This window comes from Drosophila gunungcola, chromosome 3R (genome assembly GCF_025200985.1).
Source record: "Drosophila gunungcola strain Sukarami chromosome 3R, Dgunungcola_SK_2, whole genome shotgun sequence".
Lineage (NCBI taxonomy): Eukaryota > Metazoa > Arthropoda > Insecta > Diptera > Drosophilidae > Drosophila > Drosophila gunungcola.
The window spans coordinates 13,991,133-14,005,206 of NC_069139.1; the positions used below are offsets into that span (position 1 = coordinate 13,991,133).

Here is a 14,074-nt window from a genome sequence, read left to right on the forward strand (position 1 = left end):
AAATGAAATGATACATGATAAACGGCGTAGAATATAAGAAACTTTCAGAGATAGATAATGCTTTCAAATTAAACACGCAACTGGCACGATATCGCGCTCTCATTGGGGGTCATCGTATACAAAAAGTTACACAAAAGATTAATAAGTAAATGAACAGAGTGCAAGAAAGATTCGAAAGATCCATAATAAAAACAAACAAAATAAAAATAGTCTGAGTTTAGTTTAAAAGATTTTACAGCTTGCGGTTTCAAAACCCGATAAACACTTAAGCTTAAAAACGTACTCAGATCTGCGCTTTCAAGAAAATACAACCCAAAAAAGTGAGATCATCAACGCAAAATTCTTTTCTTATAAGCAACAAAAACAATTTTATTTATTTAGATGACGAAGCTGCAAAATATATACGAATGAGACATACTAAGTAGGGCTTTCTGCAGCATCCGTAATTAATGAGAGATCGAGTGCATTCACTTGATTTCACTTATAAAAACCATCAACTCCACTAGTTGTTAAATGGGATAATAATGTAATTAAGGAGAACAATAAATTTTATTAGAAGCATTAATAATTATTGTACTATAAATATTCATTATCTCGTCAATTGTCCATATCCCATTTAGTTCAAGAGAGTGTGTTTTAATTAAACATTTTTTTAATGACAGTAAGATGAAACAAGCCGAACGATAGATAGCCAGAAATGAAAGCGTCAGGGAGAAGAAAAGCAAGTGGAGCATTAATAAATGGACTATCTAATTTATTTAGTCATTTCAATATTTATTGGGTCTTGGATTTATTATAATAATATGGCTATGAAGTAAGCAATCAGAAGAATCAAAACTGAATACTTTTATAGGGAATTCTGATGTTTTGGCGATGCAGGAAGTTTCATAATTACTCTAGCCTCTGTTCTTTGAATCAATATACCCAAGTTCCCCTACAATATGGGGTATAATTAGCTTTTCTTTGTTTTGCTTCATTCGTTTGCCAAGATCTTGTTTAGCCCCTTTTTTTTGCTCCCTCTGTTTCGCACTCTTGAAACCCAAAATGTCACAACACAAAGGGCACGATTTCGTTAATAGAAATGGGTGGAATTTCAGGGGGCGGAGGATGACAAAGGGGGAAGGGGACTTCGAGGACATGGAAACGCGACCTTCAACGATTTTTCAATGCTGGACGCGACAAGTCACGAGGGAAACCTTGGCGTAGAGAGAGTAATAGCGGGAATTGCCGATAAAAATAATGTTTAATGTTGAATAATTATTGTGTATTACTCACCTCATCGTGGGGGAATGGAGCAGTGCAGCTGTTTTTAAATGGAAGCTGGAAGGTTGGAGAACAGGAGCCCGGACTGGAACTTCCAAAATACGAGGGCGTGGCAGGGCGGAGTCGCGTTTATTTGTTATTTGTTTTGATTATATTTCGGGCTTTTGATTGCATTTTTGTGGTTTAAATTAAAATGCAGTTTGATTGATTGGCATAATACGAAGTTGGCGTCGAAATTCGTTTGGGTTTGTGCAAGTTTTTCTCGCTTTTCTTTTCACTAAACGCGGTGTTTTACTGGGTGTTTTTGCAATTCTTGTTGCTGTTGTATTGGAAACGTGCTGATTGTTGCTGTTGTCGTTGCAGTTTTCAAATTTCTTTTTCTTACATTCAAAAGATCAAAAGGTGAATTGAAAAAATAAAAAAAACGTGCACATATTGCAGGTCTGACATTTGCAGGTGGTGTAATCAACAGAAAATCACCGATTCGCGTAAGTTTATTTGGTGCATTAACAATTTTGCATTTCCTACTTAAAAGCGAAAGCATTACTCCGTGTTTTTGAGTCAGAATAGTTCTCAAAAATTAATACACATTACGTTCTGTTATTTATTATTATAATAATTTTGCATTGTCTGGATTGTACTACAAAATATGTGTAGATTATGCATTTTATAGGCCTTGATGAGCATGCTACTTGTTTGCTTGGATTCTATATGGTTTTTTATTGTGAGTGCAGATAAGTTGATCGATTGGTTTGATTTATTTGTTAAATTGTTTTTAGCAGACGCATGCCATAGAAAAGTTGTGTTATGTTTGAGGAATATATTTAAATTGGCATTCCGATTGTTAGTTTTTGGTATGAAATGGCGGGGGGAGGGAAGAAAGGAAAAATAAATTAGGTTAATCAAGAAAGAAAAAGTAATAAAAAGTGTGTGTAGCGTGTTTGGTGAGTGTGAGAAATGAAATAAACCGAAATCCATTAGTTTCTGTTTACTTTTCTGGCGATTACAAAACGGAAAACGACCAAAAACTAGTTTGTAGGGAAGTCAAACAACAAAAAAAACTTGTCCAATTGTTTGCGCAACAGAAAATTGAAAAAACTGAATAATCAAATTTAAGTTTAACAGTTTACCGATTTATTTGAAGCTGGGCATATGTGAGTGTGATTGAATTGGTTAGCCTTTCAAAGTCAGCATTCCGCCAACTTCCTCAACTTTTAGAGCTTCGGTTTTGTGTATTTTGTTTGTTTTTGTTTTCGCTTTATCATCATCATTGAGAACGTCTGAGTTAGATTTTTATCTAGTTTTATATTTGTATATATATATGCTGTGTGTTTTGTATAATTTATATATATTATATGCATTCAATAAATATGAACATGTTAAGTAAATAGCATTATAGTAAATAGTCAATATAGTTATTATCTCGCATAATAAACAATCTTTTTATTATAAATATTCAAAAGTTAACTAGAGATTTGTTGCATCTTTTTCCTCCTTTTCAGTGTGAGTGTGGTGGTGATGAGGCTACATTAAGTGTGAGTTTTTAACAGGAGAACTAAACTAGCTAAACAAACGAAAACTAAATGCATTTTCAAAGTTGGAAAAACGAGGAAATCAACAAGATGTTCTTTCTCTTTTTTCCTGCAAAGCATTTGCAGAGAGTGTGTGATTTGTGTGTGAGTGAAGTGTTTCTTTTTTTATTATAATTCTCGTTTTTTGCTTCGCATTATAACAATAATCAATAAAATTTCATGTTTTCTTTGTTTGCAATTACTTGTCTTGTAGTTTTGTGTTTTCAATTTTTTGTTCATTTAGTTTTAGTTTTATAAATTTTCAATTAGCAATTTGTTTACAAGTACTAAATATTCTGGTAGTTATAACTTGAGTTTCATGTGTATATAAGGGGACTTGAGACTCTTTCTTACTAACCATACATGTTTCTCTATATATGTTTATTAGCTATAATTGGTGTAATCGAGCCCTAATTTCGTGTGCTTCTCTATCGGGGGTTCACTGGTTGCGATCTCTTACAGTTTAAGTTTCGATTTTGTCTTCTGCAATTTCTCTGGGTGGGTTGCGCAACATTCTATGTTTATAGATCGGGTCTTGATGAGATTGTGTGTGTGTTTGGTGTGAAGTATGTGTGTAAATGTGGCGTGTAAGTAATTGCATTCGAGATTTACATGAAATAACTGCTAACATATGAGGCCGCTAAGATGCCCAGCACAGTAAGGCAGATCAGTATCATGATCTTCTTTCGTCGGGCTTTACTCTGGTACTTGAGCGCCTTCTTGGTGTCCTGAGTTGCCGTCTGCACATAGTCCATAGCGTGCTCCACATGGTACTCAATGCGATCGATCATCTCGCCCTGCGACTCCACCAGCATGGCCATGTCCATGAACATGTCGTGCAGCTCCTTGATTGACGTCTCCAGCTTCATGATGTCCTGGTGCCGGGCCTCGATGTCCGCCAGCGTCTGTTTGGCCTGCTGCGTCTCCATAATGATGCCCTGCGTAAACACCGACGAGTTGCCTTCCTCCAGCATCTTCTCCAGCTCATCGTCGTTGGTCGGCCGTCCGGTGATCTCCAGCTGACGCTGTATCCTTCCCTTGCAGCGCTCCCGGTAGTCGGTCTGCGTGCGATTGTACTCGGTCATCACCTCGACGAATTTACGCGACAACGTCGAGTGCTGCGTCTTTCGAATCCTCAGGTCCGCCGACGACTTGTTCTGCTGCTCCTCCTGCTCGATATTCTGCTCGATGCCCTTGAGCTTGCCCCGCACCCGATTGGCGTTCTTCTTGATGTCGGCCATCAGATCCTCCAGCTCCTGCTTGGTCTTCTCGTCCGTTTGCGGGGCGGACAGGATGGCCGAGTGCTTCTTCTTCACCTCCTCGACGTTGTCCTGCACCTTGTCGATCATCCCACGGATCTCCTCCACCTGGGCGAAGAAGTCGTCCATGTAGGAATCATGGCCATCCACATTGACGGCCACCTCCGTCTCCTCCTCGTCATCGGATTGGGCGGCATGGAGAGCGGCTAATCTGTCTTTAGTCATCTTTGTGACGGGGTATTATACTGGGTTTGACGGGGTTTTTGATTTGTGGGGTTTCTGATTTTAGGGTTTTTTTTTTAGTTTTTATGTAATTTGGTAGTTAGTTTTAGTATCTCTCTTGCGTCTTGATACTTTATGCTTCGTTGTTATTGGCGTTTTTTCCCCCAAGATTTACGTAAGCTTTTGTTACGCGGTTTTCGCAGATTGCGTTTTTGCGATTAGCAGTTAAACGTTAACACGCACACACATAAACCACACGTGTAAACGCGCGCGGAGTTTTCCTTTTGCTTTTTGCAGGTTTGCTTTTTAACTTGTTTGCACGTTTTTCCCACTTTTGCAAGAGAGAGAGAGACCTTTTATTGATTTTTCGCTTTTGGCTTGGCAGCTCTCTCTTCTCGGTTTCTTTTAGTATATAATTTTATCTTAACTGGCACTTTAGCTGGCGTTTTGGTTAATATTACTATAATAATATATGTTTTTGTGTGTGGTGTTATTTCGCTCCGAGAAAGAGAGTGAGAGAGGCACACGGAGCGGCGGCAGCGACGTCGACTGCGGCAGAGCACCTCTTCAATGCCAGCAGCTAAAAAGCTAAAGCTGCTGCTGAATTAATTTTTCTTTTTTTTTGTTATTTGTGACTCACTCACTACTACTTTTTTTTGTTAAACCACGCACCCCGGGTCTATATAATTTTAATCTTTTCACTTTCGCACTGGCACACACACACGCACGCAGGGGCGATTCACGAATTTCGGCAGTGGGAGAGGCTACCGAAAATCTCTTAAAATGGGCAAAAAATCGATTTCTGCGCAAAGCTCCAATTCTGCCGTCTGCTTCTGCTGCTGCTTCTTCGTCTTTATCTGCTTCTTCTTCGCGGGGGGTGTTACGGTGGGCGTTATTTGTTCGTTCTCTCTCCTTTTCGCTTGCGTTTTATTTTCGTTTGTTGCGTACGCGTCGTCGGCGGTGTAATGTTGTGAGTGTGTTAGAGAGGGACGCACGACCACCTCTCACGCTCTTGCACACTGGCTGTCTGGGGTGGCACGATTTGTTGTTGTCGCCTATTGTTCAACCGCACATTGCTTCGAAAATGTGATGACAATATTTTAGTAATTTTTTTCACAAAAAAAACCGAAGATTATTTCGCGAATTTTCCCGGCGGCAGTGAATTTTTTTTTTGTGTTTTTGATGCGCCGAAACGAAACGCAGCACCTCGCGCGGGGAAATTTTTTTTTTTGTGACCGCTAGAGGTGGAGAAAACCCGATAGAGGAGAAACACCGATGGCAACATCGATTGGTCGGGTTGAGAACTTGGATTTCCTAACAGAAATGTTGAAAGTCGACGGATTCCTAACATTTCTGTTTAAAATCAACGGTCTTTTTACGGATATGTTAGTTTACTCGCTAGCGGTGAAGAGTCGATATAGTTTGTTTTTAAAATTTCAGTCCTATCGATTTTTATCCACCTCCATATATTCATTTCTTTTCTTGCACACTTAAAATTCTTAATTTCAGCTTAAATGCTCTCATTATTTAACACAACTTATGTGAAATAATTCATATATTATATATGTTACGAATAGTTCAATAAATTTTTTGAAAAAAACTATAAAATCGAGCAACAAGTATTTAAAAGTTCACTGTTTTATTTAAATATTTTTGATACTGTCAATACAAAATGGTTTTCTTTTTGTAAGTGTAAAATTTTTTCTTCAGAATCTAGCTAGTCCTCAAACCAATTCAGCTCTGACAATTAAATACGAAATTTTTTTTTGCAAAACGAGTGTTTATGTGGGATATATGTGGGAGGAGAGCTGTTTTTCTTAATTGCTGTACTATGTTTGCATAAGCAAGATTTGTTTAGCCTTTCACTTTTGTTAAAATTCCAGGTGCTTTTGTTTTCACTTTTGCGGTCAATTACCGCATAAATACCCCGAAAACGCTTGGTTAAATGTGCTAAAAATGCCGGCACATTACGTCAGCTTCCACAACAACAACAATCAGCACGGGTTTGTTTGTGGAACCTATTCATATTGAAAAACGTCATGCGCGTGAATTTTTATGAATGAATCGCGACCGGCACTTTTGTTTAAGCGAATTGCGAGCTGAAAAAGAACTGGGCAACAAGCCGATATGCAAAAATATATAATTGCACATTTATGATTAAGTGCAAAAATTAAGTAATGCACAGGGTTGTTGGGCACCGTGATCAGTTCGAAACGTTGCACAGCACTGGTAATTTTTGGAGGGAAATTTTAAAAATTAACTTCCTTAAAGATCTTTCAACTTAAAAATCACTTTAAAATGTATGATTTAATGACGATGGCCAATAGGTCACTTAGAAAATTTTGGCTAGTTGTTTAATCGGTAATAACAATCAAATTTCACTTTTAATGGAGTTAAAATTTTAAAACCATTTGATCCTAATGATTTTAATAAAAAAAAAAAGATTAAATAAATTAAAAAAAAAAATTGTTTTCTAAAGTTTTATCTAAAAACCAATATTTAATTATAATCGACAAATTAACTTGAAATTTTTGGGTTTGAGAGAAAAAGAAGTAAAGGGCCATTAAGGAGAACAGCGATATTTAGATAACGAAAATAAGTCGGTGGAAGTCTAATACATAATACTGTTTAAATTAACCTTTGTTTAGAAAAGTTCTTGACAATTCTAAAGCTATCCCGGCATGGTTATTCTATCAAAGGCTTGGTAAAGGATATTCGGAACTTACCGGATATTTCGTCTGTAGCACGATGCCGCATATCTCGTCGCCGACGAGGAACTGCTCTCCGAGCATCGCCATGCAGACGTTCTCCCAGGCTCGCTCGATTTTGTTCTTGCGCAGCCGTATCACCCACTGGCCGCCCTTGCTATTCGCCGGGTCCTCCCACATCGGCTTGATGCCCTGCTTGAACAGGCTGAGCTCCCGGTAGGGCTTGAGGGCGGTGGGCCGGATGAGGTGCGAGTAGAGCGACCACCACTGCTGCACGCTGGCGCACCGGCCGACCACGTGCAGCGACTTGCTGTAGTCGGAGGCCGCCCGCTGCGTCCCTTTGCGGGAGAACCAGAGGCAGTATGTGTGCTGCAGCCGGTTCTCGCCGGGACCCACCTCCAGCGGCGGCAGCTTGTCCACATCTATCTCGTTCTCCACATCGCTGTCGTCGCTGTCGACGAGATCTGGCCAGATTTTCCTGAAACGCGCGTGCATGACACACGGGAGAGAAGGCTTTTGATTAGTATGTCAAGGCTTAGAAATCAAATTCAACAAAAGGTTCACCAGATCAGCCGCTTGCCGCATAGCCACATCTCTCTCAATCACTAGCCAACAAAATTATTCTACAAGGCAGCCACCATGAAGCTGTCCATCCGCATGCTGGACCAACGCACTTTTAGCCTGGACATGAGCGACTCGCAGGACGTACGGGCTCTGAAGCAGCGCCTGGGCAGTCTACCCGAGGTATCCTTGCCCGTGGAGAGTCTCCAGCTGATCTATGGCGGCCGCATCATGGAGGATGCCCTTCCGCTTAGCGAATACAACATAACCGAGGGCACGTTCATCGTGCTGATGAGCAAGAAGAGCGTACAAGCGAAGCCACCGGAGGAGCAAGTACCGCGCACTCCGGCTTTAACTGATGGACACAGTGGGTCGGCCACACAAGTGGTGGCGCCTTCACTCACTATCGATGAGCAGCGGGTTTGCGATCTCATGGCCATGGGCTATAGCGAGCAAGAGGTGCGCTCCGCTCTCCGGGCCAGTTTCAATCATCCGGAACGTGCCATAGAGTATCTAATTAGTGGGATTCCTCAGGAGCCCGCTGCAGCTGCTCCTCCCAGTGGCGAGGCATCTGAGGCACTGGATCAACTAGTGGGGGATCCTGTCCTTGCCCGGGTGCGTGGCATGATACGCGAAAATCCGGAACTGCTGCAGGTGATCCTGAACAGACTGGCCGAAATCGATCCGTCTGCCATTGAGGCCATTCAAAGCTACCAGGCTATGCTTACAGGTGGTGACAGTGCTGCCAGTGTGGACGTACCCTTACCCACCCTGCAGGTCAGCCTTACCGCCGAAGAAGTTGCCGCGGTGGAGCGCCTGGAAGCACTGGGTTTCCAGCGCATTATGGCCGTGCAAGCTTACCTCGCCTGCGACAAGGACGAGCAGATGGCCGCCGAGATACTGTTCCGCCACTCGGAGGAGGATCAGGATGAATAAAGCATTGGGCGCACGTAAATGCAGCCAGAACATAACCTAACAATTGGCCAAGAACGAAGGTGATGCTGGCCCAGTTTTGTTGTTGGCGGCGGAGTGATTGAGGAGTGGGTGGGCGGTGGGTTGTTCGCGTGGGTGGAGGAGGGTGGTGCTCCACTTACGACTCGTACTGCTTGCTCGCTACTTTCTCCATGCTCATCCTGGCAATGATCCTGTCTGGGCTAATTGCTGGTGATCTTCTGTAGCTTCCTTGGCTGTTCCTGTGGCGCTGCTCCAACCGCTGGAACAAGAACCTGTGGATCCGGGTGGTTGCACTACTAGATTGTAGATGCTGCTTCTTCTTCTGGCGCAATTCTTCTTTTGCTCCTTGGCTGCGCGTGTGTTTGTGTGTTGGTGTGTGTGTGTGCGAGTGGGTTTTTTGGTGGATTCTCTTATGGGCGAGTTTTATGGGGCCGCCGCTTCTTGGGGGAGCGGTTCGCTACGGGTCCGCCGCTCTCTCTGGTTAATAATCGTATGTCCTGTGCTGCTCCTTGTGGGTTTCCAGTGGGTCTGCTTATTTCTTGGCCGTTTCGTTTTGGTTCGCTCGACTTTAGTTTGACGTTTCTTTTTGTACACAACACAACATGCGTCTGATTAAGTTCCACTTGTGGTCCACATTCCACGCGGCGCTGTCAAAATGGGCCAGTGCTGCAAGTGGCGGGGCGATTTAGACGTTGGCCAACACTGTTGATGGGGCAGTTGCATACCGTGTAATAAAGGGGATTACCATTTATTTAATGATTTCTAACTTATTTTAATCTTAAAAATTGTTCCACAAATTTTCAATTAAAAAAAAACCACAAAAAATATATGCTTTCAAAATTTAGTAAATAATATAAGTACTTCTGTCATTGTATTAAATTAAGTTAGTTATTCAGTTACTGAACAATAAACATTTATTTATTTAGTTCAATGCATGTTAAAATATAGTAAAGTCTATTCATTGTCTAACATTTTCAAGATTGTATTGGTCCTTAATACTTATAACGAAATACAAAATTTTGAAATTGGTGCCAAACCTTCCCTAGCAGGAACTCACCCAAAAAAAAATTGCGTACCCATTTACAGGGTACCCGCTTATCGACTTTTTGCTGTCTCTCTTTAAAAATCAGTTTGTTTACGTTCATTTGCAAGCCGCTAAAAATGGGTAAAAGTGAGAAAAAATCAAAGAAAAAGCACAAAGAAAAGCGCAGGGAGCACAAGGAGAAGCACAAGTCTAGAAAATCCAAGAAGAACAGCCGGAAAAAGGAGGAATCTCCTCCGTCCGCTCCACCACCACAAAAACAGCCCGAGGAGGAGGATGAGGACGAGGACTTTGCAATACCAATAGGTCCGTAAGACTCAACTAAATGTAAAACCCTGTGTGTGTTTGCTGAACACTCTGCCCCCCAAAACTCAAGCACTGATGAACAGCAAATCGCACGCACCGGAAACTCCGGAGGAGTACCAGCGCCGCCAGAGCCAAATCCGCAGAGAAGTGGATCCGGTTACGGGACGCGTGCGCCTCATCAAGGGCGACAGCGAGGTGCTGGAGGAGATCGTGACCAAGGAGCGCCACGTTGAGATCAACAAGAAGGCCACCCGCGGCGACGGCGAGTTCTACGAGGCCAGATCTCTGGACGCCGCCAGGCGTCGCAAATAGCTGAAAACCAAAAAAGGACAACACTTTAGCCATTTCATGTCTTGTAGTAATAATTAATAACTGTCAGTTTTATTAAACAAAAGGCTAGCTAGCGACTATATGTACACGCGAAATCCGTGGAAATTTCTTTGGTGGCGCAGCTAGTACAACTGATGGAAGAAGGTGGTGCTGCCGTCCTGCCAGGCTGGATCGTCGCTGACCTTGGCCCGGCACATCGGGCAGGTCTGCTCGCGCTTGAACCAGGTCTGGACGCACTCATCACAGAAAATGTGGCCGCACTCCAGCACAATGGGTGTGTTGAAGGCGTCATGGCAGATGGGGCACAGGGCGCCCGCTGCGTCCAGCTCGTCTTTGGTCGGCGCCCGCTCAGAGTCCTTGAAAAAATCGTATTATCAATGGGAGATCACAAATAGAAAACTGACTCATCCTTACAATGTTCTTCCTAAAGGTCACAATCGCTTTTTTAAGCGACTTGCCGCGCTCCACCAGCTCGAATATCTTGGCACCCAGGTACAGAGCGGAAAAAAGTCCTCCGGACACGATCTCCAGGCCCGAATAGGACTCGTATAGAAACAGGAACCATTGGGTAATGGGGGTCATGGCCCGGTAGAACTGAGAAATGTACTCCACCAGCACGTAAAGACGAGCCTGGGTACATAAACAATATGATTATTTAGGGAATCCCGCGATTCATACGTACACATACGAGGTTGACACAAACCAGACATCTCTTCCGTTAAGTTTCATTTGGGATTCACTAATGATGTACACACAAATCTTAACCGAAGAGATTTCTGTGTCATCCCATTATAAACATTGGATTTTATATATTAATTATTTAAAACACGAGTCAATCGTTAGTCTTGTTGCATTTGAAAACTGGATTTTTTAAATGAGTCATGCTTGAGGAATATCCATTAAAGTTAACACCTATAGAAAATTGTATTAGGCCAAATTCTATATATTATCTATGTTCTATTTGGACCTAAATTAAAACCCACTAAGTTTGGTTTATTAAAAATAGAGTCAAATACTTTAAGGGCTAATGACAAGACAGAAAAAAAATCTTAAGTCAATAAAGCTACTACCTTTCTTTCTAATCTAGAACTGCACTTTCAAGTGGATAGTTATCTTTTTCTGATGCAACAACAACAATATTTAGTTTTAACGTTTATCGGCCATCGATCCCTCTGTAAAGGCATTACTCACCCGCACTTTGGTTCTCATCATATGGTGCGGCATCATTGTAATTATAAGTTTGACCAGCATTGTCAGCAGCTTGAAAATGAGATCGCTCACAGCAATGTAGTAAAGCAACATGCCCAGCGGGATCACCCTGAGGGCATCGTAGGTGTCCGTCGAAATGGAGGCCTTGAGGCTCTCCGATGACGTCGTGGGATTGCCATTCTGCAGCTTGTCCCCCTCGGAGCTCGTGTGATAAGGCAGCGCTGTGATCTCCATTTTGAAGTATTTCCTGGGCGGCGGCACAATCAGACCGAAGGGATCTGGCGGGGCAGTGGCCAGGAACAAACGCACTGCAACAACCACCACAATGAGGCAGGAATCCCTCACCATCACGGCATAGTTTTTCTGGGCCAGCCGGGCTACCTGATTCCGCACCGATCGGTTCACATTGTATATCACCGTCTGCAGCACCAGAAGATCCACAATGCCCAGCAGGTGGTCGTGTATGAACTTGATGAACAGTATGAAGATCAGCGGCAGGTATCGTACAAAATGGCTCAGAATCTGCACCACCATGTCGTCTGAGATGAGGTGTTCGTCGTCTGGCTGATTCTCCGGGGGCTCAGCCAGGGCATTGCCACCTGCTCCGCCTCCGTTTTCCCCGTTGCCATCGCCATCGCCCAGGCCATCACTTTCATTTAGCTCGTGCTCCACGAAGGCCACCGGATTGCTGTGTAGTCCGATCATGCTGGCGTTGTGCCGTCCTCCGTTAAGGCCGTGATTGTGCCGCATCTCTCCTTCGCGAAGCGAGATGCTTCTGCCCATGGATCCAGCTCCAGTGGGTCCAGCTCCTCCGCCCACCCGGCTGAATCGTAGAGGACTAACTGGCTCCGGAAGCGATTGCTGCTGCTGGCTGAGAAGTATGTGCGAGTTGTCTACGGGATTGGCGGCTGGCTGAGCTCCTGGTGGCGGTGAAGTAGGACCAGCAGCGGCAGCAGCTGCTGGATACCTGAAATTGGAATGTGTAATGAAGGAGCGAAGTGCCTCCGTCGACGGGGCCGTTGACAGGGAGAAGACATCGTTGAGATTGACACGCCAGAAACCCATTTGCCGGACACCCGCTGCCGTTCCGGACGATGAGCCTGGGCCACTGGCTGCTCCGGCACTCGGTGGCTCCTCCAGACTGCCGCCCGTGTTGGCGCCCATGCTGCGGGACTGCTGGAGCCGGCGGTTCATCTGCGTGGTCACCCGCACCGGGGAACTGCTGTTGGTGGCCGGCGTATAGGATCGCTGTCGGGCCAAAAAGGTGGACAGGATGTTGCCGTGTCTGTTGTTGCCGCCGCTCAGGCTGCTGCTCCGCACCGTGGGTACCTGGCCGTGCTCCAGGTTGATGCTGGTGTTGGCCGATCCCCCAGGAATACCCGATCCTCCAGCACCTTGTCCGCCGCCACCTCCTGAGGTCACCGACGACGAGGATGTGGGCAGCAGATAGTCGTGTTCCGCAGTGGTGGAGTCATTGTCGTCACTCTCGATACTGATGGACACGCCCGCCGATGGACCGCCGTCTTGGGGGCCACCGCCTCCTCCGCGATAAGGATCCTTGGGGCTGTTCATTGTTCCACATCCAATCACCATTTGGCAATTATTATTATTCTTTTCCCATCCAGAATACCAAAACGCCAACGCAAAAGAGCTCGCATTTTGAAAACGCCGCCAGCTGGGCACACTATTGCGACAACTTTATCAACAATTTCAAAAAGATTGATAACATTTTTCTATGTTTGGAAAAATCAATTTATACAAATCATTATAACAACAAATAACATACTTTTTATTTTAATATCATAAAGCATAATTTAATAAGAAAGTGTGCGTACGGGCACACTTTGGGGTGGAACATGTGTGGAATGTGGGTTTACTGCTCATGAAAGTAATGAAAATACTATTTCTCCTAAAATAATTTTTTACAGGGGCGTAAGAGAGATTCTTCGAAGGGGCCACGAATTTTTCATCATTTTCATACGGCGTATTTTTAAATAACAATAATCAACCAGACTTGTAAGAACCTTAGTTGGATTTTCTGACCACCACTATTAACCCTGAGTACAGCTATTTTTGTTTACAAATATAAATGAAGATCCTTAAACAGATTTTGTATTTTGTATAAATAAAGAATCCACAACAATAGCTCAAAATACATATATGCTACTTTGGGCAGAATGTTTCCTCAGCCAGGTTGGCCGAGCGGTCTAAGGCGCCAGATTTAAGCTCTGGTTCTCGTGAGAGAGCGTGGGTTCGAACCCCACACCTGGCACAAGGATATTAATGTCTTTTAAATTCTTTTTTTTTAATGTTTTTTAGCATTATAACATTATTTTCACCAATCGCTCTTAAAAACCAGAACCATTTCACTTATTTAACTATGATAAAGTCTTTGTTCAATTGAACTAGAATTTCTTGCTGACTTATAGCCAATTTAAATGAATTTATTCAACTACATCTGAGCTCTATTTGACACGCTTGAATACGAGAAAAGAGTGTGTTTCTACCCTCTTAAATTATGCAAATAATTTTCAAATTTCGTGGTGCAGAGTTTTGATCACCCTCATATGCACCTTGCTGGCCCATTGATAAGGATAATGGAAATGGCTCAGTTACCGCCGGCCAACCGCAATTAAGCTGACCCAAAGC

The 14,074-nt window shown here is 43.3% G+C and overlaps 5 protein-coding genes and 1 non-coding gene across 8 annotated transcripts in view; 3 read left to right on the top strand and 3 right to left on the bottom strand.

Annotated features, from left to right (window-relative positions):
* Nucleotides 1-9,179, bottom strand: part of LOC128263684 (eukaryotic translation initiation factor 4E type 2) — a 45,502-nt gene extending 36,323 nt beyond the window's left edge. The window contains exons 1-3 of one of the 3 annotated variants that reach the window (XM_052998777.1): nucleotides 8,679-9,179; nucleotides 7,042-7,501; nucleotides 5,383-6,425 (exon numbers count right to left, since the gene is read on the bottom strand). In XM_052998777.1, the coding sequence (XP_052854737.1) occupies nucleotides 6,399-6,425; nucleotides 7,042-7,501; nucleotides 8,679-8,716 (525 nt within the window). In that variant the 5' untranslated portion in view covers nucleotides 8,717-9,179 and the 3' untranslated portion in view covers nucleotides 5,383-6,398. Of the gene's footprint in view, nucleotides 1-5,382; nucleotides 6,426-7,041; nucleotides 7,502-8,678 lie in introns of those variants that run through there. The other 2 variants (XM_052998773.1, XM_052998784.1) reach the window with 2 other exon arrangements.
* Nucleotides 1,848-5,540, bottom strand: LOC128263669 (syntaxin-1A). The gene is made up of 2 exons (XM_052998752.1): nucleotides 3,447-5,540; nucleotides 1,848-1,970 (listed from the first exon to the last, which is right to left on the bottom strand). Exons 1-2 carry the CDS (start codon nucleotides 4,316-4,318, stop codon nucleotides 1,952-1,954), a joined length of 891 nt encoding a protein of 296 aa, XP_052854712.1. The 5' UTR covers nucleotides 4,319-5,540; the 3' UTR covers nucleotides 1,848-1,951.
* Nucleotides 7,521-8,652, top strand: LOC128263673 (uncharacterized). Its single transcript, XM_052998760.1, has one exon. It carries the CDS (start codon nucleotides 7,663-7,665, stop codon nucleotides 8,518-8,520), a length of 858 nt encoding a protein of 285 aa, XP_052854720.1. The 5' UTR covers nucleotides 7,521-7,662; the 3' UTR covers nucleotides 8,521-8,652.
* A 457-nt stretch (nucleotides 9,180-9,636) lies between the features above and the next one.
* LOC128263707 (ADP-ribosylation factor-like protein 6-interacting protein 4) lies at nucleotides 9,637-10,311 on the top strand. The gene is made up of 2 exons (XM_052998802.1): nucleotides 9,637-9,886; nucleotides 9,957-10,311. The coding sequence occupies exons 1-2, from the start codon at nucleotides 9,700-9,702 to the stop codon at nucleotides 10,196-10,198; spliced, it is 429 nt and encodes a 142-aa protein (XP_052854762.1). The 5' UTR covers nucleotides 9,637-9,699; the 3' UTR covers nucleotides 10,199-10,311.
* On the bottom strand, nucleotides 10,231-13,059 carry LOC128263628 (E3 ubiquitin-protein ligase RNFT1). The gene is made up of 3 exons (XM_052998712.1): nucleotides 11,408-13,059; nucleotides 10,631-10,846; nucleotides 10,231-10,572 (listed from the first exon to the last, which is right to left on the bottom strand). The coding sequence occupies exons 1-3, from the start codon at nucleotides 13,016-13,018 to the stop codon at nucleotides 10,339-10,341; spliced, it is 2,061 nt and encodes a 686-aa protein (XP_052854672.1). The 5' UTR covers nucleotides 13,019-13,059; the 3' UTR covers nucleotides 10,231-10,338.
* Nucleotides 13,060-13,613: 554 nt separating this feature from the next.
* On the top strand, nucleotides 13,614-13,697 carry Trnal-uaa (transfer RNA leucine (anticodon UAA)). Its single transcript has one exon. It is a non-coding gene; the product is annotated as a tRNA-Leu (tRNA).
* Nucleotides 13,698-14,074: the final 377 nt, after the last annotated feature.

Excerpts from the sequence above, each read along its gene's own strand:
- LOC128263669 (XM_052998752.1), bottom strand. The coding sequence starts at position 4,318 with ATGACTAAAGACAGATTAGCCGCTCTCCATGCCGCCCAATCCGATGAC.
- LOC128263673 (XM_052998760.1), top strand. The coding sequence starts at position 7,663 with ATGAAGCTGTCCATCCGCATGCTGGACCAACGCACTTTTAGCCTGGAC.
- LOC128263707 (XM_052998802.1), top strand. The coding sequence starts at position 9,700 with ATGGGTAAAAGTGAGAAAAAATCAAAGAAAAAGCACAAAGAAAAGCGC. Across the intron at positions 9,887-9,956 it reads GGACTTTGCAATACCAATAG|CACTGATGAACAGCAAATCG; the intron begins GTCCGTAAGACT and ends CCAAAACTCAAG.
- LOC128263628 (XM_052998712.1), bottom strand. The coding sequence starts at position 13,018 with ATGGTGATTGGATGTGGAACAATGAACAGCCCCAAGGATCCTTATCGC. Across the intron at positions 10,847-11,407 it reads TGATGAGAACCAAAGTGCGG|GCTCGTCTTTACGTGCTGGT; the intron begins GTGAGTAATGCC and ends TTATGTACCCAG. Across the intron at positions 10,573-10,630 it reads TGACCTTTAGGAAGAACATT|GACTCTGAGCGGGCGCCGAC; the intron begins GTAAGGATGAGT and ends GATTTTTTCAAG.